The following is a 23,776-nucleotide window of genomic DNA, read 5'->3' as shown; positions in this document are numbered from 1 at the left end:
GAAGAAGGACAAAGACCATCACTGACTATCACAGCAGCAGCAGCAGCAGCCTTGGGGGCATAAACTAATTAAACTGAACACTACAGTGCACGTTTTGACATACCGCGTTTTGAACAGCGGTGCTCTTAGATTATGGCCTGTTTGGTGCCTGCCGGTGTGATTTCCACCACAACCCTTCCGCATTTTCCTGCTGCTCTCGGGCTGTGACGTGTCGTGCTGACGGCGGCCTCGGAGCTTGGAGGAGCGGGGGGCTGTAGCATGACAAGATCTGGCTCCAGACGTCCTCGCTTTGCTTTCAGCAGAGCTCCAGAAACAACCCCTAACCCCTCCTTCTCCGCTCCTCTCCGGCCCGCCCAAATAACACAAAATTCCCGACTGAATCCAGCCCGAGACTGGGGGAACCAGGCGGCCTGGGAAGCCGAAGAGCGCACGGAGGCCGACCCTGCAGCGTAAATCTGGTACGCGGGCCGTTTTTTGCAGTTGGGATACGTGTTTGCAAGGCTGTGTCTGCATCTGTACGCCTCGGTTTGTCTTTGTTTTTGCATGCATGTGGTGTTTAATTTATTTCTTTATTCTCTCCTGAGAGGCCGCAGAGGGTTGGGCCTTTTCTTTTCAGGGCCCTTAATGGAGGCCGTAATTGGGATGTCTCCGGCCTATCCGGTTAGCACGCCAGCCTTACCGAAAGAAAGCGTAATTAGTCGCAATTGGGCTTACGCGACATAATATTGCGATCGATTCAAACAGATAACGCGCAGTTCTTCCTTAATCAGCGGCAAAATTAACATTTCTCACCGCCAAAGAGGAATTAAAAGGCAGTGTTTAATGTTAGCATTCGTCCAGAGACGGAGCTAACAAAATGGCGGATGATGAAAAACGGTCATAGAAAATGTTGTGTAGCCTCCTCCTGCTAGTTGGCGACAACTGAGCCAAAAGGTGGACCTTACGTAATCTTTCCATTTAGGTAATAGAGCTTTCTTATTGCTGTGTAAACGGGTGTCTTTTAATGGTCGTGAAAGTCGGACTTTTTTTTTTTTAAAGGTTTTAAGTCAGTTTTTAAACCCAGTGGTCATTTGAAGACATTGCCGCTAAATCGGGGTTTACTTGAGGCTCAGTCCTGCATGAATGAGGAGCTAAGTCAGTCTGATCCTGCAGCTATGTTTGACGTGTTGGTGGCATCTTAAAAGCACATTGATGCCACTGTGTTATGCGCCACATCTTCAACACACCTTTGTCATGCCTTTTTCACCTGGAGGTGGTGGGAGGTGGAGGGGAGGTGGAGGGGAGGGGGGGGATGGTACATGTAGTGGAAATTAAATGGCACCCTGGCAACATCGTCCACACACACACTCTCCACTGTTTACATCTCTGCAGCAGCCACCCAGTGTGTCTGTTTGTGTGACAGAAAACCCAGTTCTTGTCGCATGTTATCTCCACGATGAGGGTAATGATAACATGTGTGATTAATATTGTGGAGCCTGTGGAGTAATGATGCAGGTGAAGCGATCATGACATCGGTCATTTCACTTGCTGTCCTTTGCCGCAGACACAAGCTGCTCCTGCAGAAATGCATCTTCTTATCACTACTTATTCCCTCAATTATTTTAAAGCCCTTCTTAAAACATACTTTTACAGACTTGCTTTCTTCTTAATGTCTTTTTTTTTTAACTATTTTTTTTACTATGTTTTATCTAATTACTGTTCTTTTATTTATGCTCATATCTTAACTCCTTATGCTTTAACTTCTTACCTTACTTACTTTGTCAATTTATGTTTCATATTTATATTTACTTCTATTAATATTATAGTTTTTTTTTTTTATCCTTTAACCACTTGTTTCTATTTCTTTTACTGCTCTTACCTTCTTATTGCTGTTATCTTTTTATTTATTTTTTTCAGCTCTTTTAGTTTCTTACATCTTTTTAAATCTTTGGCTCCTCTTGGTCTCAGCTCTTGTTGTTGGGTTCTTGTGTTGTTGGGTTCTTATCATGGTTCTTGTGATGGTCGGGTTATATATGTCTATTGGGTATCGTGCACTTTGGGTTCTTTTCTGTTGAATTGTATTTAATTATTTTTAGTATTTTGCGTTTGTTATGTTCTTGCTGTTGTTTATGTTCTTCTGTGTTTGGTTTAGTTTGCTTTGTTCTTGTTTGTCAAAGCACTTTGTAAACCTGTGTTTTTAAAAGGTGCTATATAAATAAAGTTATTATTATTTATTATTACTGATTATTGAGGGTGTAACCCCTAAGATATACAAAATCTGCCAGTGATGTTCCCTCCAGTGCAGCTTCTGTATCCGGTGTTTTATATTATTTTGTTAACAAAATGTGAAAACAAATGAAGCTCTCCACAGACAAACTTTTTCATTGTCGGAGGAGCAAGATACAACAAATAGGATATAAAAACGTAGCAGTTACAAAATTTGGTTTTCAAAATTCTGCATAAGGAAAACAAGGCTAGACAAGCCAGTATAATCAGCTGCTGCTCAATATTTATCAGCTCTCACTTCAACACAATACAGGTTTCAGTCGCCATGGTTTCTTGTACACAAACTAGCCGAGAATGTGGCGGAACCCTAAAACTGGCGATAACAAGCCTAGAAATCGGACTACTGACAAGCGTTTGTCAGTTGAGTATTGCAGAGCTACGCAGACGCATCAGTGCACGATTAGGATTGCAGATTGAATTTCCTTCAGGATAATGATAAAGTTGAAGTACAGTGTAGATTCTATGCAGAAGTATAAACAAGGCTTCATTCTGTAGTAGTTGAGCAACACCAGGCCAGCAGTCCCTCCATCATGTGAGCTACATTACAATGTCAAATTAACAACACGCCATACTTTTGCTTCAACAAGTAGTGGGCAAAAATCTTATTGTATCTTTCAAGGGACACAACTGGGTACTTGGCTTTATTCTTAAAACACGTCTTTAAATCATGATCTGTGGACGCATCATCGGATTTTGTTAACTCTATGTAATTTCAAACATTGAATGCCCAAGAATCTTGAGTTGGTTTATATTCTGTTGCTTGAGACTTAATGCATCCTGCACACAAAGCACAATAAGAAATACAACTTTACATATCATATCACTACAGCATATCATTCCACCTTAATGCGATCTGTACATTTGAGAAAATTGACTTTTTTGTCCTGCTGCACATTGGACCAGTCTCCAAGGAGAGGTTTAAACTCTTACATGCAATTACTGTAAAGTGTGAAGTAGGTACTAACAGACTTATTTAATGTGCTTTGATTATTGAGAAGAAATCAACCAAAAAGGAAATATATTAATTTGAATGACTGTTTGCTTTCAAATGTTTTGGTCTCTTAGGATTTTCAAAACTCTACCATTTGCTTCCAGCTCTCCAGGAACAAATGCAGTGCGAGGACAATGGATGAGGATGTCACCAGGCTTGCCATACATTCAGAAGAGCCTAAAATAATATTGCACGGATCGGGTAATTAGCCAAGCTTTTATTCATATTTGTGGGTATGTGTGGATTTCTGATAGACATGGTTATAGTGGATATTGTTTAACTCTGATTCCTTAGATAGCCAGATATGTTTGATTGACGTAGGTTAAATGTTGATGCACATAAAACAAACTGTTTCCATTGATGATCAAATGAGTGATCCCACTTTTTCCAGATGAGGGTGGTGCTGGCGGGCAGGAGTTTGTTGTGGAGCTTCAAGAGACTGTGTTGGTGTCGGAAGGGGAGGGGGAAGGCATGGCGGTTCACAGGTTTGCCCCAGATGAGCTCGTCATCCAGGATGCTGTGGAGGATGTGGTTTCTGAGTATGTGCACTGTGACGAGGACGAAGATGTCGCTGTGGAGACATGCGTAATGTCCCTGGAGGGTGAGGAGGAAGGCGTTGCCATGGGAGACATCCCTGAAGATGGAATGGACTCAGAGCAGCAGGATGATGACCAAGATGGCTGTGGAGATTATTTGATGATTTCCTGTAAGTTTACTGCCATTCTTGCTCGGGTTGGATTCAGATGAGTTACTGTTGTTCTGAAAAGCAACATATAGGACTAATTGTTTCTAAATGAGCAGGCATTCAAATCACACTCAAGTTGCTAAACCTGATCTTTGAAAGTGGTTTGTGGTTTGAAGAGGTGTACTTAAAAGTTTCACAGTAGATTTAAAATGTTAAAAAATAGCCACATAGTCAAGAGTATTGGTCTAATGAAAGAAGCTTTAGAGGAAAATAAGGAAAATGTGTAACAAAAAAGCATTACAATGAAGAGCTCTGTGCTGCTTAAAATCCCGGGTCTCCAAAACTTATTTTCAGATGTAAGACAACAAGAGTTATTTATTACAGACCCAAACATACGTCACAGCATTCTGACTTTACAACAATCCTATTACAATATGTGTCAAAGTCAGCAATATGTCATTCTTCTCTCTATCGTACAGCCCTTGTGTAAATGTTTTTGTGTCTTCATGAAGCACACCCAACTAAATGCAACTTTATTTATATCTCACCGTTGATCTTTAAAAGCATGCAGCTCAAAGTGATTCACAAAGAAACTATAAAAATAAATATCTTTCAGTAAGTAGTTGGTGAAAATAGCTGCAAACTTTCTGATTCAGCTCATACATCAAGGGTCTGTCTCCCCTGTCCTGATCTCCGCAACTGAAGTCAAACTGAAATCATCCAGGTCATGTTTTTGCGAGCTGAACTGCAGAATAAATGGAAATTCTGTTAACAGCATTTTACAAAAAGGAAGGAAATTTTTAATTATATATTATTTAATGTGACCAACAGATAAGTATTCGAGCTCGGTGAAAATATACTTCACACTACCACTTCATCAGCATACAGCCATAGCTGCAGTTAGAAATTACTAATTCACCAGGTGCTGTATACTTAAAAAGCTGTGTCCTCCATAAAAAAAGTCTGTCAGACGAGGGCTGGTGGCGGTACGAATTAGGCGGTGGCCGCTGCAAAAGTTGTCCCCTGACAACTGAATGTAAATGTGGTGAAGGCATCCAAAATAATAATTTCTTCAGCGGTTAATTCAAAGGTTTATTTTATTATCTGATTACATCTGTTTACTGAGCAAGGCCTGTGGATTTTTGATGTTTTTTAATTGGAGAACCTTGTTACACATTTAGTCCAAAGTAATGAAGGTTGTTACTGCTTACACTGCTTACACACTCTGCACAGCAACAAAGACTGTGGGCTATTTTCAACCAAAGCAAATGTAAAATTATAATTCACTGGCCCCTCTCCATATAATTACTACAAGTAGCCGACAATGGTGCTGTAGTATTTAGATTTACACTGTCACCAGCTCATGGGGACAGACACTAAATTCTTCAATTTCTCCAATTAAATATAATATGTTTTCCCTTAACTAGTGGACGAGGCCGGGAAAATGGTGTCTGAGGATGGGACAGAGGTGACAGTGGAGGGAGCTGTGGAGGACCAGGAGGTGGAGAAGGATGAGGACGGACAGGAGGTGATAAAGGTGTACATCTTCAAGGCTGATTCTGGGGAGGATGACATGGGTGAGTTAGGCTTTAATCTACTATTTAAATGTGTCAAATATTTTCTCTTGCTGTGGGCAATAATCTTTGTAAAAATGTTCTGTCAGTTTGCTGGCTGTCTTACATTAGTTACTTACTTTTCAACTACAAGTATGTGATGTTACAAGGTTGTTGTTTTGTTTTTCTGGAGTTAAGAGTTAAAGCAAGCACTGTCACTTTGATCTACAGGTCATTGTAGTTCATGGTCTCACATTGGGCCCCTTAAAAAATCTGCTTTTTCAAGTCCTTAAAAGTTTAAACTTGTTGAATCATACAGAAACAAATTAAAGGCATTATTCATCACAATTTGGTGAGGTCATATTTGTCAAAATAATAAGGTATTTAAATGGGTGTTTTTATGTTGCAGGAGAGTCGGTTGACATCAGCGATGGAGACACTGAGAGCATGGCGTTAACAGAGTCTTCTGGCCAAACGCTGAGAGAGAAGATGGTTTACATGTCTGTTGGAGATTCTCATCACCATCAAGGAAACCACGGTGAGGCATTTTCATCTAACAAGTGGGGAAACCCGTATTGGAGTATTAACTCGTTTTTGGTTTTGGACATGTTTGGCTCATCTGCAGGTGGGTCAGAGGTGACTGATGGGGTTTATTGTAATTGGTGGAGAGATATGAAGCAGTAACTCATGACCTCTGGTATGACAGTGTGACTATAAGCAAGATCGTCATGCCTGTGGCCTGAGCTGCTGCTGCTTGTGGTCAGCACCTCTGTCTATTCAGTTGGTTTATAAACACTGGAAGCTTGTGATTCAGCCAATTATCTTAGTGTCTTGGCCTAAGCTTCACAGATGCTGTTTATTTAATTTTTTATTATTTAGCTTTAAAGACAGTGCATTATCTCACAGGTGTGGAGGACAGCGAGGGTTGTGAGAACAGAAACGGTGCAGCCAGCGCTCTACTGCATATTGATGAATCCGACGGGGTTGATGAAATCAATCGACAACACAACAAGAGCAGAAGACGTTCGGAGCCACGCCAGGTACAGACAGGTAAGAGCAACACAGAGTTCACTTATATGGAGGTTGTCTTCATGAGCTGGTTTCTCTTTAATTTATCGCACAATGAAGAAAGGGTTTATACCCTGTGTGGGGAAAACAAACAGAGATTTAGCCTGAAATTAAACCTTTTTAAATTCACTATGCTCAAAACCATGAAAGAATTTTGATAAAGCCAACTTGTATGGATTTCAAACCTGCAGAAAACTCCTGGGAAAAAACCTGTAGAAGTCTTCCTGAAATTATCTAGATATTTTCCGTAGTGTGACGTGTGTGAAAACGGCTTAATAAGTCAGGAGTGTTATAAACTTTCCCAAACTGTTGTGTCATCTACCAGGAGAAAGGCTTGCTCTGACTCTAATTCTGACGACTGTGAGTAAAGTGTTGTAGGCTCAGTTGTTAAGAGGCACTTTCAAAGTCCTAGTTACCCTTTTGAAATGAGTGTTTAATTCAGAATTACACACAAAAAGGGAGACAATGACGACACACATAACTGAAAGGACAATAACTATGTATTGATCTGTGTCCCCCTTTTGCAATTTTTTCTCTTCAGCCATCATCATCGGTCCCTATGGTCAGCCTTTGACAGTTTACCCCTGCATGCTCTGTGGCAAGAAGTTCAAGTCACGAGGTTTCCTGAAACGCCACACCAAGAATCATCACCAGGAAGTTCTGACGCGGAAAAAGTACCAGTGTACCGACTGTGACTTCACCACCAACAAGAAGGCCAGCCTGCACAACCACATGGAGGTCCACGCTCTCAGCAGCAAAGCCCCTTTCGAGTGTGAAATGTGCGGCAAGGAATTCCACCAGCAGGCGGCGCTGTTCTCACACAGACTGCAGCATCACCACAGAGAGCCCAAGAACCAGCCGCCTCCAACGCCTACCAAGATGCATAAATGCAAGTTCTGTGACTATGAAACGGCTGAGCAAGGACTGCTCAATCGGCACTTGCTGGCCGTCCACAGCAAAAGCTTCCCCCACATTTGTGTTGAGTGTGGAAAAGGCTTCCGTCACCCTTCAGAGTTGAAGAAACACATGCGCACACACACTGGCGAGAAGCCTTACTCCTGCCTGTACTGCGACTACAAGTCGGCCGATTCCTCCAACCTCAAGACGCACATCAAGACTAAGCATAGCAAAGAGATGCCATACAAATGTGAGCGCTGCTTTCAGACCTTTGCGGAGGAGGAGGAGTTAATGCAGCATGGACTGACACACGAGGAGAATAAGACCCACCATTGTGCCCACTGTGATCACAAAAGCTCCAACTCCAGTGACCTGAAACGCCATATCATTTCTGTTCACACCAAGGACTATCCACACAAATGTGCCATCTGTGGTAAAGGCTTCCACCGGCCATCCGAACTGAAGAAGCACTCGGTCTCCCACCGCACCAAGAAACTCCACCAGTGCCGGCATTGCAACTTTAAGATCGCCGACCCTTTTGTCCTCAGTCGTCATATCTTGTCTGTCCACACAAAAGAGCAACAGGCCTCTCCTGAAAAGAGTGAGGCTAAGAGGACAGAGGTGCACTCTCCTGTTGCTACACCTAAAAAGTCTGCACCGAGCGGGTCCAGCAGCGCGGGCCCGCCTGGCAGAGTCAGTGCAGCCAGCTTAGCGAGCAGCGTGACTGTAGTTATTGGTAAAGGACAAAAAGAGAGGAGAATCTACCAGTGCCAGTACTGTGACTACAGCACCGGGGACGCTTCAGGTTTCAAGCGACACGTGATTTCCATTCACACAAAAGACTATCCGCACCGCTGCGAGATCTGTTCGAAAGGCTTCCGACGACCCTCGGAGAAGAACCAGCATATCATGCGTCACCACAAAGACGTGGTGCAGGCAGAGTGACTCTGACCGAGCCAAATACTGTGCCACAACAACGAACAATGTTAAAGCAACCATCACACCCCAATCACTGCACCCTCAGCCTGACACCACCGCATTGAAATAATGTGGTGTGTGTGCGTGCTGCACTTAGTCCTTTCTGTTGTTTTTGCTCTTTTGTCTATCCTCCGCCTAATGTTTGTTCAGAAATGTAAACACATGTACATAACATAAACACCGTCAGAGTTAGCAACAAAACCCCTCCGTAGACTTGCACTTTGAACTGCATGTCCCTTACTGGTGACAGTGTGCATGGCAGATTGTTCAGGTGTCTCTTTGTAGATAAACCTCTTTAAGTTTGCAGGCAGCAATCAGTTGTCAAACACAATGGTCCTAATTATTTGTCCCAAAACTTAAGTGTAATTTGCAAAACACTTGCGTCATAAAAAAAAAAGTACTAAACACAGCAGTATGGATTAGCAACCTGTTCGCAGTAGCACTTACCATCCTGGTAAAAATCATGATGAATGCAGTACTCAAGTCATGTGTGTGAGTGTGTGTGAGAGAGAGAGAGGAGGGAAGGATTGTGTGCATGTGTAAATGAAGAGTGAGTGAAAAACAAAGCATCTGTTGTGCTTCCCGGTGCTCAGACCCCACCTCTCTGTATCATAGTGCTTTGATGTGTTTACACAAACACGTGGTCGGCTGTGTACAGCACGCAGAGAAAACAATCATCCTTAGCTTTGTACACAGGGGGGGTCTATGGTCATGAACGTAACACAAAATACACAGTGAAATAGTGGATATGTCATGGTAGTCAACACAAGCTCATACAGTATGTGCACCTTTTATCGAGATCATTACCTGATAGCTTGATCATCAAACACCCGTCTGATATATCAGTTTCCCGTCAGTAAATGTACTGTATCTGTTCAGAACTGGTGCCTGAAGCAGTAGAGATGAAGCCCTGACTAGACGGTATTCAAAACCAATTAATGCTACCTGAGGAGTATATTGTCATTCATTCGGAAAAAAAAGGTGTGTTTGTGACGAGGAAAATGTGACTGCAACATTATTAATGATTAAAAACAAACGTAATGAAATTAAGAAAAGATCCCATCAGTGTACGAATGTACCTGTCTGTTTTAAAGAGGAATCATTCAGTATACCTGGTGCTGCTGTTCAACAACTATGGACTGAACTCTTTGTCTCCCCTCACAGATGTACTTTTACCAGTAGAAAGGGAAAATGTATATCTTTTTAGATACAACTTCAGAAGACAGGTGCTGGTGGTGTACTTGTACTAAGGCTTTTTACATTTTTTTTTGTTATCACCTGTGATCATTTCTGTTTTTATATTTATTCATTTACAAGTTGTTGTATAGTTAAGTGTAACTAGACTTCTATGGGACGTAAATTATTGTTTTGTATACAAATCTGTACAAAGCGTGTAGATGTAAACACTTGATAAACTGAAATCTGAACTGTGTTGTTATGGATGTACTTCAGCGTATTTGTTAAAAAAGGTAATAAAAGCAAAGTATTTTAGCCATGTGTCTTTTGTTTTCTCTCTAATATGCACACACACACACACGCACACACACACACACACACACACACACACTGTAAAATGATTTTCTTCATGTCTGCTCATAGGTATGTGTGACCTCCGTATGCAGAGTTTGATACCCAAAGGCTGTTAAACTCTTGAATAGGAAAAGTTTGTGATTCTCTAAAATCTTACTCCTGAAAAGATCTGAGAAAATTGCCAAACCTGTTTCCTTCCTGATTAAAAAGTCTCAATATTCATTTTCTTCCAGAAAGTTAAAGCTGCAGTTTCCTCAGCTAGCAGTCTTTCTTTGCCGCTTTTTTTTTGGCCTATTGATGCATCACCACCATCTGTAGATGAGGGCTGTAGTGTAACACAATTTGCTAAATGTGTTAGATTTGGTTGACAGATTAAATGTAGACCCACTCAGGAAAAAAACTCAATTGTGTGAATAGACATCTGTGGGGCAACTGTAGTGCAGCATTGAAAGTCCTGTGAGGAACTGTGGTTTGTGTTTGTGACTTTGGCGCCCCCTGTGCAAAAAGCAGGGCGATATCTCTTTGCTGACCTTGTCCATTTTCTGATCAACTCTCTCATCTGTCTTTAATTTTAAATGTCTAACCTCAAATATGCAACTCATAATTAATCGTATGTAAAAATGTAAAGATTATTTCAGCAGCGTGCTGTTAACCTCTCCTACAGCAGGGGGCATTTAAATAATATAGAAGAATCAGTCTTCTCAGTGATAATTTGGTGGGCTTCAGGAAGTCGTATAGAGGCGTCAGTTGTAATATCAGTTAAAACTCCTTACAAGTGATGGGGAAACAAACGGATCAGACACATCGATATTGGAAACAAATCATTTTATCAGTCTCAAAACAACACAGTAAGGGTTAATTAAATCAAAATGTTGCATGTTGAAACTTGGCTTTACATTGTGTTTGGTGGCATCGGGAGCTATTTTAACAACTGAAAGAGCAAAAAAACAAAAAAAGAATATTCACAACAAGCATTCAAATCTTTAAACAATATCTGTGACACACGGTGATCAGGGAACAACTAGGCAGCTGAGCACTCCCCTAAGAAGTAAAAAAAAAAAAAGAAGAGGAAGGTTTTTAGTGCATGAGATCAATCTGAATAAAAGTTTTTTATAGCATATATTCATTCATAATAATAAAAGTACCATTTTTGGGAAGGATAGCAATATTTTCCGGCAGGATTCCATTCTCCAACGAAAACTGCTTGAACTTCTCCAGCAGATCAGCGCCGAGGTCCGCTCCACGACCTGTGAAACCACATGGCATGAAAAGATTACGGCATGCTTCACTGTCCTCAGAGTAGATTCAGAAGGTGCATTGCAGAATGATGATGCAGTTACCGTAGAGTTTGTTGACAACAGCGTTATCACCAGCCTTGGTCTTTATGGTGTGAGTCAGGGCGTACTGGTCATAGTTCACCTCAACCACACGCATGTCATTCTGATTCCCCCAGCCTGATGAAGCAAAGGGGGGGGGGGGGGCATTATGTACAGTAACAAAAAACAGTATAGTGGTGTCATTGTGAATGTTGCATGCATTGCCCTTGTGTTTTTACTATTATGTACGAGTGTGTGGGTGAACCCAGCCTCACTTGAGTATGTGAACTTTCCGGGCATGTCAGCCTTTTTGGCCAAGTTGTTCATTCTCCAGCAAGAACCATCAGAGCTGCAGATAAAACATAATATATATTTATATATATTCAACAAGATAAACCGTACCATTTCTGATGTGTTTTTATTTTCCCTCCTGTCCTCCACACTCACTTGAGACTGGCATATGAAATGTCCAGGTCCCCGTCTGCAGTCGGGGTGATCATGGTTGTGCCCATCTTCATGCTGGCTTTGCGGCTGACGAACCATTCAGCATTGGTGGCAAATCCAACCAGGTACCACTTCCCTGCCATCTGTACACATACACACAAGGCAACCACAGCGGAGGGGAATAATTATTCAACCCCCAAATCCTTGAACACAACACAAAACGCCCCTACTATCACTGTGTTACAACAAGTTTTCAAATGTAACCAACATGTTTAAGTTAGCAAATAAGTTCTGCTTTACACATATGTGAATCTGAAGCTGGCTTCAGAACATTGTATTCCTCATCCCTTCTTCATTTTCTTCCATAAATGTTACCTCATCTACTGCAAGAACACATCTGTTCAAATGCATGTTTTTATATTGGCAGTATGAGTAAAAAAGTTTACAACATTACTCAAAGTCCAATACTTCTTGTCCTACTTATTCAAGCACCCGTACATTTTTTTGCATGGCAGAAAATAATTTTGCTTAGAAGTTCAGTTACACCCTTAATTTTACACGATCTCTAGCAGCAGCTCACTCACTTGTTGAGAGGAATGAAATACGATCAATGCAGGCATGTAACATTTGAAGATAGTTTCCCGGCTTTGTGTCTTACCCCCTGTGGGTTGAAGTCCGCCTGAGGTATAACTTCAGAAGAAACCGTGACGATGCACAGCGCAGCCCCCAGTACCTTCAGAAGTAAAGTCATGGTGACAGAGGAGAAGGAAAAACCAGATGATGAGGAAAAGTGGTGCCTAAAATCCAGAGATTTGTTGTTGAAATTCCCCCTGACAACCCTTTATATAGGGGAGAGGGGGATGAGGTCTGGGCCTTTTTTATGTTCCCTCCCAGCCATCACACACACACACGAGCTCACCCACACCCACACACACACACACGCGCACACACAAAAACACACACTCATACTAACGCTGGAGCTGGGATGGGTTTGAACAAGTGAAGCTTCAGAGGAACACACGTAAAGTTTCACAGCCACGAGGTACTCTTTTAGCCCTGCCAGGACTGAATTCAATCGACCATGTGAGAGTTGAATGGACAGAAAACGGCAAGGCAGGCCAAGTTTATTTATGCAGAACATTTCAGCAACAAGGCAATTCAAAGTGCTTCACAAAAGACATCAAAAGCGTCATGACAGGAAAACACTTTTCAAAAAATTCAAAATCATTAAAACAAAAACCTTAAAAATCAAAGAGAAGGAAAAGAAACAACTTAAACAGAAGCTTTGTTGTGATAAGAGTTACATAATACTGCAGTGAAAGTTGAAGTGCAGTTATATAGTTAAAAAATGTACTAAAATACATTTCTTAAAATTGTTTTTTATCTTTATTTAAAGATTTATTTTTGGGACCGTTTGCCTAAATTTGACAGGACAGTGGATAGAGTAGGAAACCAGGGAGAGAGAGAGAGAGTGGGGACTGACAAAAAGGAAAGGAGGCACAGGTCAGGCTTGAACCCGGGCCGCCCGCTTGGAGGATGATAGCCTCTGTACACGAGATGCCTCCTAACCCCTAGGTCATCAGCACCCCCATTAAAATTGTTTAATGAAAGGCAGCTGTAAACAGTCTACAACCTTGATTCAAAAGAACTGAGAGTTTCAGCAGACGTGCAGTTTTCTGGGAGTCTGGGACAATGGGGACAGAAAGCAGAACCTGTCCCAGACGAGGTCACTAAAACATTCAGTGCTTTATAAACCAGCGGCAGTATTTTAAAATTCGATTCTCTGACCGACTGGGAGAAACGTGCTAAGTCATGAAATGACCTGAAAAAAAAAAAAAACAAATAGGCAGAGGTTATATATCCTGTCTGTCAAACTTCTGTGATTTAGCTTTGGTAATGCAGTTTCATTACACAGCTCTTTGTTTAGGGGCATGAGCTGGTACAAACAAGGTAACTAAAGGTGGTAAACAAAACAGCTGTTGCCCTCCAGTTCTTTCTGTGGCAGAGAGCTCAGAATCAAACGCACGTGTCAGCAGTTTTAGCAGTAAAACACGGACACAACATAAACGCTCATGGAGATTGGCACATGGTGAATTGACTACTTTAGATCATCTGTATCGGGTTTAAGTCTTGAAATACTTTGTACTCATTTAGATACATCTTAAGATTATAGGGATCACTAAAGATGATAATAATCCATTATCTAATATTCATTTTAACTTAATCTGTGTGCAGGCAGACAAAAGCGCTTTCAAAGTAAGAAATGCTTTCAAAGTTTGTTTAAGGGGCGCCGTGAGCGTAGTGGTTAGGACGCACCCCGAGTGTGGAGGCTATATCGTACTCCTAGTGGGCAGCCCAGCTTTCCTGCATTTTGTTCCCCAATCTCTCTCTCCCTGGTTTCCAACTCTATCCACTGTCCTATGTCGACAGTTAAGTCAAGCCCAAAAATGGAATAAATCTTTAAAAGTTAATTTTAAAGCTGACCCAAAAACTGCAGCTAACTTCAGTCAACAAACGTGTAGCTTTCCATTTTACCATTTCCAAGATATGTTTCCTCAACTATAGGATTGCAAAGAGACCATGCTTACCACAACTGTTTGGTTAGGTTTGATTTCATTCTCTCAGAGATTTTTTTATCTAAACACATGAAATATTAATGTTGTAATAATCATTGCAGCCGAAAGGAAATTTCCCTCCATGAAAAAATAAATGAGCAAATCCATCTACACGCAACAAGGCAATTCAATATATCTCAGAGAACATCAGAAGAAAAGACTCAAGAGAAACACAATAAAAAATCAGAAAGGATAATCGGAAGTGTTTGACTTTAGGAAACCGAAAGGGAAGAGAAATTAGGACAACAAGGAAACCCATTTTCTGTAGATGAACTTGTAAAATTAGACGGGAGATTTGCAACAACAGAACTTTAGGTTCAACTTTCTTCCTTTTGCATGCAAAAGTATTTTATACAACCCGTATTTACACAGCCAGAATACCAGCCCAGAGCCTTTTGGCAGAATGGACACCTGTACCACTCTGACGACGAGATGAATTAGTGTAATGCAGGCAGACACACGCCACAGTTCAAAGAGTTCTCAGACCTACATACTTTAAGTTCAAACAGTTCAAACAGGTTCCTCTTTGCCCTGAGATAAAAACAAATATTTTAAGTCATATTGTACCACATAAGTCATTCTCAGATACAAAGATAGCCAAATGCAGCTCCACAAGTCTACATAGTGACTTACCCCTGCAAGCAAGAGAAATGTCCAGCTTTCACACATTATTACAGGACTATAAGTCAATGCTTATGTTGTGGTCACATCTCACTGTATTGCAAGCATACACAACAAGTATGAGTAAGATAACTGTTATATATTTTTTTTATTTGAACAGATATCAGCAGACACTGTCATGCAGCTCTGTCTAAGTAACCTCAATCACTGAATTACAGCTTTTATTTTGATATGTATACTGGTGTATGTTTGTCATTATGGTCATAATTGTTTTCTCAGCTTTTCCCCACCACCTCTCACTTGGTTACATCCTGAATTATATCATTTGAATGCAGCATTAATCATGACTGAATCGTTTTGGCTCAGCACCCAGAATAAGTGGAATGTGTATTGCTCTCCTTTTAAAACGACTGAAGCTTCAAATGTAACAGCTTTGACTCTTATTAATGCTGTAAATCATTCATAGAAAATATGACTGAATATTTAGTTAACAGCTCATTGCTCAAAGCAGTCTCAGTCTGAGCTTGGCTGAGACATCTGTCTTGTGTCTTGTGTGAAATTACACAATCGAGGTAATGGGAACATTATGATCAGGTCATAAAAAGGGCTAAATGAGAAAATAGTATAAATCTGTGAAATGTTTATCATTATTCTCAGATGTAAAACGTGGAAAATATTTTCTCAAGCCTCACAGAAGAAACGGGTCAGTTTTATAGTTTTACATTAATGCAAGTGAAGTAGTTTGGCCTAAGGGTGACAGTACAGAAGAATACATAACAGTCGGGAGAGTTTTACAGCTTTGGGTGTTCACTGTGTTGAATCTACTGTTTTAAATTATGACATTTTTTGATTTATGAAGAACAATTTTACCAGAAGATGGCACTAGAGGAAAGCCATTGAGCCTTATCTTGAGCAGCAATAGTAAAAAATAAGGGCTGTCAGCTTTAACCAGTTAATCACAGTTTATTAAGGTCTGAAATGAATGTATCCTCAAAAAAATGCTATTTTCCCCCATTAGGCACACTGTTGATACGCCGCCACAATGTGTCCGTTTAGTCAAAGTGTTGTTCTCTATTGACTAAAATTCTCTATTGGTACTTTCACAAGAGGAGCAAGACATACAAAGTTTTTGAAAATGAAAATTTGCATAATGATAGTTAGCTTTTAATTAAACATATCCGACAGTAGTAAGTTATGAATTTATTTAGGTCATGTTGAGGAAATAAAAAATATGGAGACATCATTTAGAAAAAGCTATGGAAGGGAAGCTGGAGTTTCGATGATGGACACATTCCTGTCATATAGTGAGGGAATTTGATCAGATATATGGCCAATCTGGGAATATTATTTGATATGTGTGGACTCTATTGTGTCTGTCCATGATCCACAGAATGGCTTGAGCACGTCTGGCACCTGCCACTCAAAACTCACCCTCTTGCTACAAATGTTAACCAACAGCAACATTTAACAGTTAATAAAAGGTAGTTACCATCACTAATACATTTATAAATAGACCTATGAAGATACTTTATAATTCACATGCAACAAGCAACATTGATTTTCACCTAAACAAAGGGTTTTCAAGAGAGCTGGAAAAGTGGGCGTGGCCGTTTCTCTACCAAGGAGTGGTTTTGGTGCAAAATAAATGCTTGCAATGGATTCAGCATCACAACTAACCCCTAATTTGACCCCTCATATGCTATTTAAGGCACATGTAAAAAAAAAAATCTAAAATTTCAAATTTTCAACCAATAAGGTTCCAGGTACCCGAAGTTTCAGCAGCTCTCACGGATTCTCCTACAGGAGTTGAATTTAAATCTTTTTATATGTGTAACTAGACACCTTTAGAAACACATTGGTGTAGAAATTGGTTGGTAAGGAATTTATTCCCAGATTTTCACAATATTCCCTTACTAATACAGAGGTTTATTGGCAGATTAAAGGGGAAGTCATTTATCACATCACAACTGTTGAAAATTAGATAAATAATCTGATTGCAAGTGATACACGTTAAGACATAACACGGAGACTTGTCATCTTCAGCCCCCTTACAATATTAGAAATATTAAGTAATAGTCTTTATTGCTCTAAAGTCAGGCTGCAGAGTATTAAAGTGCGACTGTGCCTGTGTTAAATACACACCTGACAACAACATCAGTTAAAGATCTTACAGTAACATCTTCGTTGCAGGGTTTGAACAATTCACAGACTGACCAGAGGGGGGAACCTGAGGACTGACTGCAGAGCCACTGCCATGAAAGTGAATTGATTAAGTGAATGAAATGGAGGGAAAGCATTGGTTTCAACAGATTGATGTGCATTACGAGTATCGATAATGGGAAATAATGGGAAATATATTGAGTAAACACTGGAGTCTAGTCCTTACAGGGAAGTTCATACTGTTCAATTAAGTTTTCTATGTTTACTATATGCTACATATCAGTAAATAGATGAACTCATATATAAAACGCTCTGCATTACCAGTGGAGAGGAGTGTAGCCTAAAGCTTAGTATAAATCAATTATATCTGTAAACAGTCCCTGCCTCTTAGAAAAGTGCAGGTCTGGACGGTGTAAAATGAACCCACTGGCACAATGAGGCAGTGATGGGCAAAAACCATTAGATAGAAAAATCAATATGACAGAGCACTGGAGAGATAATATGAAATAAATGCAGGAGAAACAAGATTGTATGAGTTGTAAGAGGAAAGATGACTAAAGCTGCTTCAAGAACTAATGACTGTTCTCCCATTGCTGACTCACAGGGTCAGATGTTGTGCTCTACTTCAAAACATACAAGCCTATGAATCATGCTGTAATGCTGAAAAAAATGGTCTGGCAGCATATCCCTATCTCTGATTTTGACATCAATCCAACGTCAGGGTATGGCGTCAATCCAATATCAGGATTTTACATCAATCCAGACTCTAGTTCTGACATCAATCCGGTCTTGGGTTTTGCCATCAATTCAAAGTCTGAAGAGATGAAAAGGGAGCACACTCAAACAATAACATCTCCTCAGGTGCACAACCACAAAAAGACTTGTGAGAAAGTAGAAAAGTCAGCACCGTAAATGTCCTTTAATGTGGATAGTCTTGCAGCGTACAGGCCAGCACCGGATGCGTTTCAGCAAAGAGCCTTCATCAGCATCCTGACCCAGATTCTGAAGATGTTAAAAGACACTGAGTGTGCTGACTGTTCTACTTTCTTATTAATCCATATGCCATTAGGTGTATGCAGACTAGCCAGCTTAACGGTTAAAGGTTGACACCCTTGCATGTCGGTCCTCTCGATGCTGGTCAAATGATGGGCTGTAATGCAGCCACGTGCCACTTGCCTGGGCTGTAGCCATAAACTGGTGTTAGCCCCAGCTATGGACTTTCACTCCTGGCTGTACTGCCCTGATGTAAACAAGTACAGTGAACAGATGGAATTTCTTGTGTCCGGCTCAAAGTGTTTGTAGGCTTTGTCATTGACATAAACATTTCCTGTTTTTATTCAGATGTTTATTATGTCTTTTTTAATTGGCATACAGTCAAGGATATTTCAAATGTAGTCAGCAAAAATGTTGCTAGCTTTCTGCAGGGGGAGAACACATGTACAGTAACATGACAATTACTGTTGCGTTAAATCATTCGGCTATTTCAGAGAGAAAATTGACAGAATTTCAAATGTAAAAAATGCTCATTGTGTTGTTTCTGAAGCAGATATTAGCACTTTGTAATGGCCCTGTTTTAAATGTTCTTTATGAAGGGGCTGGAATGAAGCTGACAATGGAAGTTCAAGAGCTGATAATTGTTTAGAAATGTATGATATGGAATCATCATCACACATGCTGTATTAGCAGACTGTTGTATTTTTTTTAGTACAAAGTGAAACTAGACCAAGTCAGTGAGGCAGGAGCGGAGAGAGAGTGAGGCGTCTGTCATGGTGAGGAACTCAACCCAGTTCTGACAAAATCCACGTGAATACACTCCTGGGTCGATGACAAGTCCCCACAGGCGGCTCTGGCCCGTTTTGTTCCTCAGAGCCAGCAGGGCCTCTCGCTCTGTCACATTGAAACTGATGTTCAGCACTTGTGCCACCAACACGTAAAGCAATCCAGCGGTGACAATGCCGCTGTACCACGCACAAGTGAAGCAGAGTGCCGTGCTGTAAATACAAAGAAGAGTACATAACAGCAATATAGTCAAATGTAAAAAATTAGAAAAAAAGATTGACAAGACATTACGTTTGGTCTTCAAGTCTCCCAAAACTATAACTTTTACACACATGACTATACAACCTGTTATTTTCCTCTTCATGATTTAAAGTTGATCCTATAACAAGTGTTAGACAATCTTCAATTTTAGAAAAAATATATATTCAGGGGAAAATGAAATGTTCAAATACAAACCTAGAAAAAGACCCTTAAAAAGGAAGCCATATTAATGAGTTGTCTTTTTTATAACGTTTAAGTACCTGCATTAGGACTATGGATTAAATGGAGCTTTTGTGCTAAATCCATCATATTAACATGGATGGGATTTGCTAATATGCCAATTAATGTGCAGTGTCCTCATTCAATAAATAAGTGAATATATTCTACTTTAACACAAGCTAAGATGTTTGTTGAGTGAACTTCAAATTAATGACAAAAAATATTCACAACTACAATAAATTGTCTCTACAGGTTTATGGTGTAAACGTACTGGGGAGAAAACATGATCTATAACTTCAGATGTTTGTGAAAGATTTAGGTTCTTAGACTTGTTCTTGGCTTTTGATTGCTTTCAACTTAGACTCATATTGAAAATCAAAAATGTGAATTTATAATGTTTATTTCAACCAAGAGAGTGTTATGCACGATTGTTGTTCATTAAAACATTTCATCAATCTCAACTTTTGATAAAACGTGTTGAACATAAAGGAGTGTTGTACCTGGACTGGCTGTAGACCCCGGGGCAGTAGAGGAGAGCCGTCAGAAGATATTGCCGAGGACAGAGGCTGCACAGCACCAAACTGATCCCATACAGAGAGGTCAACACAAACACACAGAGGGTCAACAGGAAGCTGCGATGGTTTGCCTGTCCAACACAGCTGTTTATCCTGTGGCAACACATGCAAACAAAATACACACACACAACACAACAGTCATACAAAACTAAAGCAGCATCACATTTACCTTCATATTGTACATTAAATGAAGCTATCTTCATCAAATTTGTTAGACTTTTGTATCATTTCATGTCATGTCATTTCATAATAATAAAGATATGTAATATTGTCTATTCGGCTTAAATACACAGCACAGATTCAACCAGCTGTTTAATTTAGTAATGCACAAATCCTTCTGGTGCACTTCAGTGTTGTGGATTTGACTCGATTGTCACCCTGATATGCCAGTTTACAAGTCTAGTTTAAATCAGGATTTAAATGTATTTTTACTGATAATTTATTTTTAATTTATTAAAGAAAACTTTGTGACACTTTTAATGAAATGTCAGATTTGAATGCTTTGTGCACCAGACACCGAAATTCATATCAGACCAGTATTTGGAGAGTTACCAGAAAATAGAGCAGATGATTTTTTTTAAACTCACTTCCTAAAAAATAAAACCTAACTGTTATGGGGTGTGTTGTCTGTGTGTGTCTCCCCTCCCTCTCTGAGTTCCTGGACAGGTTGGTGCTCCGCCCATCTCTGGGGGGAGACTGATGGAGAAGTGGAATCACCTGTGTCCGCATGCAGCCGATGAATAAAAGGCACTGGGTGCAGGCTGCAGGAAGAGACAAAGAGTCATATCCGTGTGCTGGGACGCAGGCTGCTGGAGTGAAACCGAACTCTGGTCTCCACCTTGATTCCGGGTAAATATAAATTTGTTGTTCCCCGCATCCCCTAGAACTACGGGGAACGTAACACTAACACACAAAAAAATTGCTAATATTATTTTCATGTTTATCACTGATTCATGCCCAATTCGCTGTTTGTTTGGTGAGTTTGTCAACTCTTATGGTGTCGGGCCATGAATAGGCCACTTGAGGTTTTTTAACACCAACAACATTACTTGTTATCAGAACTGTGTACTTTTCAAAGTGCTTCTGAAATGGCAGATGAGTTTGTGTTCTAATGGTAGTGCTTAATCTAAACCTTGTTAATTTAAGACTTTAGCCCCTTCTTAAGTGCCTTTCACCTATAGTATAATTTCATTATCTTGTTGTGAATGCAAAATGCAGAAAAGTTTAACCGGTTAGAATTTATTTACAAGCAACACCAAATGCTTATACTGGTAGGCCTACATGATGTGAGGACCAACCCACCAGATACAGTGGTGGTCCAGACGCTGGAAACAAGATCCACATGTTCGACAGTGACCGGCCCGGGGGGGTCGCATTATTTTACACACAGGACACTTGTTCCATTTTGCTGTTGGGACCCCTTTTGTTGTCTGCAGCTGTGCTGTGTTCCCCGAGGAAGAGGTTGCTGATTGGATGGATCCATTAAGGTGAGTGGCGTCCTTATTCGCGTCCTGACCTCGACATTGTGCTTCATGCAGAGAAGCTGTCACATATCCTGGCCCTCTCTTGGTGTGAATGAGAAAGGCGATGGTGAGAATCATCCCCAAAGTCGCAGTACACAGCTGCAGCTGGCTGACGTCCCCGCGTGGTAATATCTCTGTGATGAAGAGGTAGTACATGTAGAACAGAGAGTAGAGTGCAAGCGTCAGGAAGAAGAGGGTGCGTCTCTTCTTGCGGTGTGTGGCATAGTAGTACCACAGCACCAGGCCGGGTAGAGCAGTCAGGGTGATGATACCCAGCAGATAGTGCAGCGCTGCCAAACGCAGAAGTAAAGGGAGAAGCACCAGGGCCGGCACCATGGAGATCTCTAGCTTGTCAATCAGGGCTGTGAGTACAGGAGACTGACATCCACTTTTAGACGGTCTATCCTTCAGCCACCTGCAGGAACAGTGAGCATCAAGTCATGAATGAGGCTGCTCTTTTCATTAGTGCAGCTTGTTTTTAGTAGCAAATTTAATTGTTTTGTTCTTTTTTTATCTGAAAACATAATTGTAATCATAATCTGCAAAATGCTACAAGCTTACAGGGCTAGATTTTTGCTTTACTATTTCTAAGTTCATGATTTACACTGATGCTGAAATAGCACCATGAGGAAGATTCTAGACTTTCCTTTTTTCTTCGTGAGCTCCGAGGCAAAACATTTTTTATGTGTGTAGGCCCTGAACTGTCCCTCTCTCAATGCGTTGTATGTGTATTACTGCGCACAGTCACAAGTAATAGTTCTGAAGTGTATTGATAAAGTATTTTTTATAAACGACAGAAATGCCTCCGCTTAACAAAAACTGAAATAATATAAGTGTGAAAGAATAGGACAAGACAACAGGATTGATGTCGGAACTTAAGACTTTGTCATGTTTGCTTTCTTTCTGAAAGTTAGTCAAAGAGATTGATATCAGGTGGCCGGATAGCCTAGCTGTATGACGCACGCCCCATGTACAGAGGCTCTAGTCCTCTTCACAGTGGCCCGGGGTTTTGAATCCTGCCGAGGCTCATTTCTTTACTTTATTGTTTCTTTACTGTATTCTGTTACAGTAACTGAGCAAAAAAGGATAAAGAATAAGTTTTCAGTTAACATATTTACCTATGAGAAGCAGTTAGTTAGCTAGCCTAGCTAGCTTAGTAGCTAGGCATGGGGTCCTCTTTGTGCAAAAATATGCAAACGTACAAGAAAACAAGGATAGTTAAACTTCAACGTGAGCTCAGTTTGAGGGATATTGATTTCCAAATTGGCCATAAGACCCTCTATAGCAGGAAACTGTTAGCCTGGCTCCTTGGATTGGAGCAGTGACTTCCTGAGATCTTTGCACTATACTGTACCAAAAACTAAATAATTTCATATTTTTGATTTTAAGTGGTATCTCTTATCCAGAGAGTGTTAGAAGCGAACTGTTGTCAACTGTTCATTCAATTTATTTTGTCCACTTGTGTTGCCTTCACTGATATCAAACACATTGCATGTAATCAATCATGCGGCCATGAGGTCACCTAAGGGTCTTTGGCTCTGGTTAGAGTGGTTAGTCCCTTTGCCCGGTTTGTAATCCAGCCCCCAACCACACTGGCTCTTTCTTGTTAACCGTATATTTAAAAAAAAAAAAAAAAAAACACTGTTAGCTAGATATGTCTTTAAGATGATCTGAACTATTTCTTAATAAAACATCTACATTCAGCTTCTTTAACTTAACTGCTTACCAGCCGGTCCGACTGTTTTCCTTCAAGCCATTCATACCTGTTAAAGGCTTCATCCAGATCTTCACAGTCACAGCAACAGCCGCACGGGTCGATATCACACTCACAGCAGCACATGGGATCATCCGGTTCTGGAGGCTTTAACTTCTCCCAATTCATTATGGCCGACTAAAGATGACCGAGAAGATTACAAGCTACCATTTCAACACAAAAAAAAGCCATCATCTTAAAGCTCAGTAGAATATGAAACAACAAGAGGATAACAAAGCGTTAAACAGGTTGAAAGACATCAAACTGACTCAACCTGGACCTGTAACTTGTCACATCTGAGCTAATGATTTTCACAAAATAGGACTTCTCAATCCCAGAGAGATTCGAGTAATTTGTTGAAACAAGGCCACCTTTTCCACAGGGATGAAACTATGAGGGCCAGCAAAACCAAAGTCCTCAACACTCGAAGATGTTCCTCAGTAATCTTCACTGTGAGTTGATATTCTAGTCTGGCATTTTACTTGTGTTATTCAGCCTTGTTATACAGAGTGTGAGCACAGCGATTAACAGCAACAACATCCA

At 40.6% G+C, this 23,776-nt stretch overlaps 3 protein-coding genes across 4 annotated transcripts in view; 2 read left to right on the top strand and 1 right to left on the bottom strand.

Annotated features, from left to right (window-relative positions):
* The first annotated feature begins 132 nt into the window (after window positions 1-132).
* Window positions 133-9,928, top strand: LOC132987839 (zinc finger Y-chromosomal protein 1). 2 transcript variants are annotated; one of them, XM_061054789.1, is made up of 7 exons: window positions 133-458; window positions 3,361-3,457; window positions 3,648-3,962; window positions 5,369-5,518; window positions 5,904-6,032; window positions 6,401-6,544; window positions 7,104-9,928. In XM_061054789.1, the coding sequence occupies exons 2-7, from the start codon at window positions 3,391-3,393 to the stop codon at window positions 8,402-8,404; spliced, it is 2,106 nt and encodes a 701-aa protein (XP_060910772.1). In that variant the 5' UTR covers window positions 133-458; window positions 3,361-3,390; the 3' UTR covers window positions 8,405-9,928. The 2 variants fall into 2 exon arrangements, with proteins under 2 accessions (XP_060910772.1, XP_060910770.1); XM_061054787.1 differs by having other exon boundaries at window positions 3,331-3,457.
* An 847-nt stretch (window positions 9,929-10,775) lies between these two features.
* On the bottom strand, window positions 10,776-23,371 carry LOC132987836 (palmitoyltransferase ZDHHC23-A-like). Its single transcript, XM_061054784.1, has 9 exons — window positions 23,244-23,371; window positions 21,260-21,895; window positions 19,883-20,050; window positions 18,878-19,114; window positions 11,731-11,871; window positions 11,559-11,632; window positions 11,308-11,421; window positions 11,113-11,214; window positions 10,776-11,008 (listed from the first exon to the last, which is right to left on the bottom strand). The coding sequence occupies exons 1-9, from the start codon at window positions 23,360-23,362 to the stop codon at window positions 10,989-10,991; spliced, it is 1,611 nt and encodes a 536-aa protein (XP_060910767.1). The 5' UTR covers window positions 23,363-23,371; the 3' UTR covers window positions 10,776-10,988.
* Window positions 12,107-23,776, top strand: part of si:dkey-251i10.1 (uncharacterized protein LOC100038774 homolog) — a 211,843-nt gene continuing 200,173 nt past the window's right edge. The window contains exon 1 of the mRNA XM_061054783.1: window positions 12,107-12,125. The gene's annotated coding sequence lies outside the window, so the exon portion shown is untranslated. The remainder of the gene's footprint in view (window positions 12,126-23,776) is intronic.

The sequence above is a fragment of the Labrus mixtus genome, chromosome 14, assembly GCF_963584025.1.
Source record: "Labrus mixtus chromosome 14, fLabMix1.1, whole genome shotgun sequence".
In the NCBI taxonomy this organism is placed as follows: Eukaryota; Metazoa; Chordata; class Actinopteri; order Labriformes; family Labridae; genus Labrus; species Labrus mixtus.
Note: the sequence above shows the minus strand (reverse complement) of the source record. Positions and strands in the feature narration are given on the sequence as shown.

Excerpts from the sequence above, each read along its gene's own strand:
- LOC132987839 (XM_061054789.1), top strand. The coding sequence starts at position 3,391 with ATGGATGAGGATGTCACCAGGCTTGCCATACATTCAGAAGAGCCTAAA. Across the intron at positions 3,963-5,368 it reads AGATTATTTGATGATTTCCT|TGGACGAGGCCGGGAAAATG; the intron begins GTAAGTTTACTG and ends TCCCTTAACTAG. Across the intron at positions 6,545-7,103 it reads GCCACGCCAGGTACAGACAG|CCATCATCATCGGTCCCTAT; the intron begins GTAAGAGCAACA and ends TTTTCTCTTCAG.
- LOC132987836 (XM_061054784.1), bottom strand. The coding sequence starts at position 23,362 with ATGAATTGGGAGAAGTTAAAGCCTCCAGAACCGGATGATCCCATGTGC. Across the intron at positions 11,872-18,877 it reads CTCACCATGACAGACGCCTC|GATGGCAGGGAAGTGGTACC; the intron begins ACTCTCTCTCCG and ends TGTATGTGTACA. Across the intron at positions 11,633-11,730 it reads ATTTCATATGCCAGTCTCAA|CTCTGATGGTTCTTGCTGGA; the intron begins GTGAGTGTGGAG and ends TTTTATCTGCAG.